Source organism: Haplochromis burtoni, unplaced genomic scaffold (assembly GCF_018398535.1).
Source record: "Haplochromis burtoni strain Fernald_Lab_line unplaced genomic scaffold, NCSU_Asbu1 Contig_67, whole genome shotgun sequence".
Classification (NCBI taxonomy): domain Eukaryota; kingdom Metazoa; phylum Chordata; class Actinopteri; order Cichliformes; family Cichlidae; genus Haplochromis; species Haplochromis burtoni.
The window spans coordinates 1,949,807-1,957,128 of record NW_024582428.1 but is presented as its reverse complement, the minus strand read 5'-3'; the positions used below and the strand labels follow the sequence as shown (position 1 = coordinate 1,957,128).

General features: G+C 42.2%; 1 protein-coding gene across 1 annotated transcript; it reads left to right on the top strand.

The window, feature by feature from the left end:
- The first annotated feature begins 3,914 nt into the window (after positions 1-3,914).
- LOC121814629 (keratin, type II cytoskeletal 1-like) lies at positions 3,915-5,951 on the top strand. Its single transcript, XM_042221480.1, has 3 exons — positions 3,915-4,330; positions 4,475-4,757; positions 4,885-5,951. The coding sequence occupies exons 1-3, from the start codon at positions 3,915-3,917 to the stop codon at positions 5,356-5,358; spliced, it is 1,173 nt and encodes a 390-aa protein (XP_042077414.1). The 3' UTR covers positions 5,359-5,951.
- The last annotated feature ends 1,371 nt before the right edge of the window (positions 5,952-7,322 follow it).

Genomic DNA, 7,322 nt, shown 5'->3' with positions numbered 1-7,322 from the left:
GTCTGGCTGTGAGGGCCTGAATACTCCAGTACCTCTTGCCAGAAGGCAGCAGGGTCAAGAGTCTGTGTGAGGGGTGCATTGGGTCCTCCACAATGCTGGTAGCTTTGCAGATGCAGCGGGTGTCATAAGTGTCTGTGATGGAAGGAAGAGAGGCTCCAATGATCTTCTCAGCTGTTCTCACTACCTGTTGTAGGGTATTGCGATCCAGAGAGGAACGTGGTGGGTAGCCGAAAACGTAATATGGTGACGATTTGTCACCTAGCGTAAAATGTTACGCTTTGGGAGTGAGAACGGGTTGTGCGATCCTATACGGCACAGTTACCATTCCAGACAGTGATGCAGGCGCTCTCGATAGTCCCTCTGTAGAAGGTGAGAGATGGGCTTTTCTCAACTTCCTCAGGAAGTACAGACGCTGTTGGGCTTTCTTAGTTACGGAGCTGGTGTTAATGGACCTTGAGAGGTTCACCGCCATGTGGACACCAAAGAATTTGGCGCTCTTGACGACCTCCACAGAGGTGTTAAGTGGACAGTGATCTCTCTGTGCTCTCCTGAAGTCAGGAGATGCTGTTACATATTCAGGCTGTTGGAGGTCTTTCCGTCCGGTTCTAGAGGGAGGGGTTCAAGTCCAGCAGGCTCAGTTTTCCAATGAGGTGCTGAGGAATGATTGTGTTGAATGCTGAACTGAATGACGAGCCTTTTGAAGCACTTCACCATGATGAGTGTGAGTGCAACAGGACGGTAGTCATTGAGGCAGGACACTGAGGACGTCTTTGGCACAGGAACAATGGTGGTGGCTTTGAGGCACATTGGAACGACAGCAGTGCTCAGGGAAAGGTTGAAAATGTCAGTGAGGACATCTGCCAGCTGGTCTGCACATTCTCTGAGCACTCTCCCAGGGACGTTGGACCAGCAGCCTTCCGTGGGTTCACTGTGCAAAGAGTTTTTTCTCACATCAGCCGAGGTCAGTCACAGATTCTGGTCGTTGTGTCTGGGTCCACTCCTTAATGAACCTCAAGTTCATGACAGATGTAGTGTCTTTTGCACAGGTTTCTCTGTGTTATTTCGAGAGAGTTGGGACTGAAAGAGATCGAAGTCTATCCTTCTAACCTCTAATTAAATCTAAAAAAAAAAAAGGGAAAACACAGACAACCACACTTCAGTTGCCCACAGGCTTACACTAGTATCAAGCAAACTGGTCCCGCAAGCAAAACTCCAAAACACACCAACAGGCTCTCCTTTTCCTTGACCTCAGTTTCACACAGTGAGCATGGTTCCACGGGTTATAATAAAACTATCTTTTAATAATTTTCTAAATAATTCCTAAAGTATAAAATTTGACTCGATAACTCTAAATGTGCAATTGCATTTGACAGTTTGCATTTGTTTGTGTTGTTAAAAGATATCACAGGGGTAAGACCACGGGAGCAGATGAGTTTTTGTTATATTATTTACTATTTTATTTATTTTACATTGGTAAACATGAGCTAACAGACAGATTTGACAATAAACGCATAACTCATATGAATGTTATCTTGAATAAACTCCTGATACCCTAGGCCTGTGTAGCTCTGATTGATTCAACAGGAGCAGAACATACCTGGGCAGGAATGTTCGCTCTTTTCTGTGCTTGCTGTAAGGAAGGACAGTGGTAAAAGCATCTTCATTGTATTTGTGCTGTGGAGCAGGGATGAACTCAAGGACTCCATACACTCTGTTAACAATAGAAATATTTTCAGGCACACATCAAACACTACAGAACAATCATGCACAGAGCACCTTTTATTTAACACAAAGCATTGAAGTTATCATAAAATCCAGCTTTGCAGACTTCTGTTCAACATGTGAAGGAAAATGAGAACTGAAAACATGTCTCAGGGTCTTATGATGCAACACAAATAATTGGTAAACACTTGTTACCTTTGAAATGCAGCACAATAACAGCTGCTGGAGTTTGCCGCACTCTGTCCATCCGAGACACAGTATTAAATAATAAAAATGGCTTTTATCTGTACTGCACTTTCAAAGAATTTCAAAGGAGTAAAATACAAGGACTCTATATCTCGCATCACAGACGAGCTGACCAGAGAGTGAGCAAGTACTTGTGAACTCTCAGAGTTCAGCACATCAAAATCAACTCCACAGCCAAGCACCTAGAAGAACAACACCTCCACACACACACCTACACAAAGACACGTACACAGACAAGTATCGACAAGTGCAACCTCAATCTCACTGCCTCCACACCGGCACCGCAGAGATCCAACCTCCCTCACATGCCCTCAATCTACAGATTAACTGTGTTAAGTACATGTGAGAACATTTTGGTCTTCTTTTTAAAGTGTGGAAAGTTGCTTTAAAAACACTGCTAATGGCTTGAAAAACTGTGTGTCAGTATGCTGATGAGAACTAACACAATTTGAAATTATTTTTCTGTCAACTGCACAAAACTATTCTTGGCATTACATCTAAAAGCAGTTTACTTTCATTTTAGAGCATTTGCGGAGGAATGTGCATCACCAGCGTTTTAGCATTTCAACTGCCTACTTATTAACTGTGAGACGATTTCTAAAATATTAAATACATTCACAAAACCTCCTTTTTTCCCTTTTTTAACAGATTGTTGGGGTTTTCTCTGTATTATTGAAGGGTCTTTCCCTTTACAATATAAAACATGAGGTGACTGTTGTTGTTGTTGTTGTGCTATAAATAAGACTGAATACACACAGGCATAGTTTCATATGTACTTAGTGATGGTAAATGGACTGGTTCTTATAAAATGCTTTTATACTCTGAGCTCTTTATACAGCTTGCCTTACTCATTCAAGCACTTTATTCCTCTGCAAGTGCTTTCTATCTAATATTCAGGCAACAGACACATCAGAGAGCAACTTGGGGTTAGTATTTTTCATGCAGACAATAGCAACCAGGGATTGAGCCACCAAACTTCCAATTAGCAGATGACTTGCTCTACCCTCTGAGCTACAGCCACTCCATCTAGCCATTCATAAATCAGTCAGTACCTACAGGTAGTGGCCATAACCGAGTGTGTAAACTCAGGTAGAATGTTAAATTAACAGCTTTCTTTTCATACTCAGCTTTCTCTCAATCCAATTTAACTCTGTTTAATTTAATTTATTTTATTCTATTGCACCAAATCACAACAACAGTCATCTCAAAACACTGATGTTGTAAGGTAAAGACCCTGCAATACTACAAGGAAACCCCCAAAATCAGAAACCCCCCTATGAGCAAGCACTTTGATGACAGTGAGAAGAAAAAAAGAAACAATTTTAACAGGAAGAAACCTCAGAACCAAGTTCAGGGAGGGGCAGCCATCTGACGTGACCAGAGAGGGGAGGAAGACAGCTGTGGACAGATCAGTTGCTCAGTTTGGTGCTGCTTCAATTGCACCAGTTGTTATTATTACAATTACCCACTGCACTATCTCCTTCTCCACTTGGGACAGCAACTTGTCCTGTATAGCTTGCATTACACACTTTCCTGGTTGAGAACCGTGGCCTTGGACTTACTTATTACAGTTTTTCTCGATTGCTTAAACACTATAACCAGGCCTCTAAACTAAAATTTCAAAACCGTAACGCTATTGTTCAAAAAGCTCACCCATTTCCCTGAACTATAAACACTATTCCCTGCTTTGACACATGACTCAAATTTGGTGAACTGTTACTGCAAAACTCTACACACAAATCCCTACATTTTACAGTGCTTACACCATGTAGTCATTTAGAAAGCACTAGCATGCAATAATGTTAACTTAAGTCAGCATAGCTTGAGCTCAATTAGCACACCATTAACCAGGTGGAAACACTAGGAGTCAAAATTTAGCACACACCAATCAGAACCTGCGATGGATAGATAAAAGGGCCAAAGTCAGCTCATTCAGGTTTGAAACAATGGATCCAAAGAGATGCAAAGGAAGAGGACGTGGTGAAGGAGGAGGACGTGGTGGAGGAAGAGGACATGGTGAAAGAGGAGGACGTGGTGAAAGAGGAGGACGTGGTGAAAGAGGAGGACGTGGTGAAAGAGGAGGACGTGGTGGAAGAGGAGGAGGAGGTGGTCTAGGACAACAGGAAGGTGGTGGAGGAGGAGGAGGACGTGGTGAAGGAGGTGGAGGTGGAGAACGACGGCGACAAGGAAGGGGAAGAGCAAGGGCAAGAAGACAGTCAGTCTCGGATGAAATTCGAGCCACTTTAGTTGACCATGTCCTTGTCCATGGGATGACTATGAGGGAGGCTGGGCAACGAGTACAACCAAATTTGAGTCGCTTCACTGTTGCCTCCATCATCAGAACCTTCAGGGAGGAAAACAGGTAGGTGTACTTGCAGTAAGACTGCTTTGTACAGTAACGTTTAAGTTACTGAACTTATGTGTCTTGAGTTTCAGTATGTTTCCATTATTTGCCTGTAAAATGAATGTGTGACAGTTACAGTAATGAGTGCTTCTATTTTTGTAGGACACAGAGACGACCACCTGGTGGAGGCAGGTTAAGGCTTTTGTCGGAGGAGCAAGAGAGGGAACTTGTAAACATGGTAATTGCAAATAATGTAATCCGCCTGCAAGAGATTCAAAGGAGAGTGATTGAGGATGATCATCTTTTTCGAGGCATAAATGCCATCAGCCTCTCCACAATTGACCGCATCCTCCGAAAGAATCAATTCCGGATGAAACAGGCATACCGAGTCCCTTTCGAACGAAACTCTGACAGAGTGAAAAACCAACGTGTGGAATATGTTCAGGTATGAGTTTTGATACTGTATAAAGTATTGTGTACCATCACAGCATGGCAGTTTATGCTGCCATTTCAGCACTCTTGAACTGTGGTTCAGGGTACCGATTGACTCTACTGTGTTATGTGTTTTGCAGAGAATCTTTGAGATTGAAGGACGGCCTGTTCCCCATGAAATAATCTTTGTGGATGAGGCAGGTTTTAACCTGACCAAAAGAAGGAAAAGGGGGAGGAACATAATTGGCCATCGGGCTATTGTAAATGTCCCTGGTCAGCGTGGGGGGAATGTCACTATGTGCGCAGCCATCAGCCAACGAGGGGTACTCCACCGCCATGCCGTACTAGGACCCTATAACACTATGCTTCTCCTTGCTTTTCTTGATGGTTTAAGACAACATATGTTCCAGCTGGACTACAGGGAACCAGCACAGCCAGAGCAGCCTCACTACGTTGTTGTGTGGGATAACGTCAGCTTCCATCGCGCTGCTCTGGTTCGTGACTGGTTTACCAATAACCCAAGGTTTTCTAATATCTTTCTGCCTGCATACTCTCCCTTTCTAAACCCGATAGAGGAGTTATTTTCGGCATGGTGGTGGAAAGTGTATGACTGAGAACCTTATGTCCGTGTTCACCTCCTTCAGGCCATGGAAGAGGCCTGCCTAGACATATCAGTAGATGCATGCCAGGGGTGGATCAGGCATGCAAGAGGATTTTACCCCCGCTGCCTGGCTGGGGCCAATATAGCCTGTGATGTGGATGAGATTCTCTGGCCTGACCCAGACCAAAGACAAGATGCTGAGGTGGGATAATGTTTCTGGTGTGTGTTGTACTGTATAGTACATGAATGACAATGTGCCACTGTACATACATTGGTTGCGTCTTTTGTGTTTATCATGTGACAAGGGTTTTGAAGGGGAGAACCATAAGCAACCTATTTGTTTTGGAACTATTGTTTTGAATTAATTGTACCAGTGTGCAAAACTCTGTTGTAGTGTGTGTGTTTTTGAGGGCTTGTGTTTGATGTCTGAGGGCAAAGTTTGGTTTTTCAGCAGGAGTGAATAGTTTTGGGTGTAGAGCTTCATTTTGACCTGGAAATAGGATGTTTGGGAAATTGAGTGAGATGTTATGGATTTGTGTTTACTGTTGTGAGGATATGAGGCGTAGTTTCAAGAAATGGGTTTTAGCAATCGAGAAAAACTGTAACATAACGCAGTGGATAAAACACAGGACTAGAGAGGGTTGCATTAGAAAGAGTATCCAGCGTGAAATCTCTAAAAAATAAATAAATAATTCAGATCCATCCATCCATCCAAAACTTGCTTGTTCTAGGAGCCAAAACTTAGGAAACAAAAGTGAGGTGTTTTCACACTGAATGGGTTGGATTTGGCTTGTTCAGCTGCTAAAGTATTTCCATAAAAAATCAGTAGGGTATTGCAAGGCTTGCGTGAGCTGACTAGGCTCGGGTTTAATAAGCATAAAAAGGCAGAAACAAAGAACAAAAGCTGAAGTTAAAAGCAGAGTGTGTATATATTTTTTTTCTGAATGTACAGAGGCCAAAACACACCATCATTTGGGACAACAGGAACAGAGAAGGGGCTGTTTCGTTTTGGCTGCCCAAGAGCCGGCAAGCTTTCCTGTTGATCAGAGCTCATCTCTCCCCTGCTATCTCTTTATCACTCCTTTCAGCTACTCATCACATCTTTTTTGACAGTATAACAAACTCTCCAGAGCTCCAGCAGGCAAAGCAAATAAGATATTCTGTATAATGTGCTGATAACAAGAGTAAGAAAAGTTCTCATGAACTGACATCCAAATAGATATTTTTGACATCCCAGAGTCTGTATTTTACAGGCATTAACTTTAGCTAGCATTGTATTACCACAAGCATTTTTTGTGCTGGGCAAGAGTCACCACAGGCACTTTTGTTGATGTGCAACTATGCAAGGTTTTTATGTTTTAAGTTTAGAACTAATTAATTCCAAATGCCAATTTAATCAATGAAGTGTAACTAGATAAAGATGCATAAACCACACAGGGATCTGTTTGCTTCACTGTGCATATCCCAGCAAATCCCAGGATTTTAAGTCTGAGACATTTTGTCACTCTGGCATCTGCTCTCTGTTGAATGCCATTTCAAATATTTCATATATTTTTGCTTTAAGAGGATGTCTCGTCAGTTCATCCTTGAGTTACACGTTCTTTCTCTGTAGCTGGCTGAAACTTTTCAGGTGTCCTAACTTGATATTATTCTCATATTCAGATGAATGTAAGAAATAAATAAATACTCACCATAGCCCCAAAGAGAAAAAATTAAAACATGCAAACATATAAGATGAGATTTAGAGTAGACTAAAATAGTTGTGGGTCTTGTTATTAAATAAATATGACTAATCCACATTTTCATCAGAAGCACCATCTATATCAGGGGTTCTCAAAGCATCTCCAGTATCTTACTGAGGGCTACACAGGAAAAAAGCACTAATGAAAAACGTTTAGTGACTCTTTGAATCTGGACCAGAATGACATTTACATAATACTAAATAAAGTTTCACTGACCTTTCAAGGTTCAAGGTTC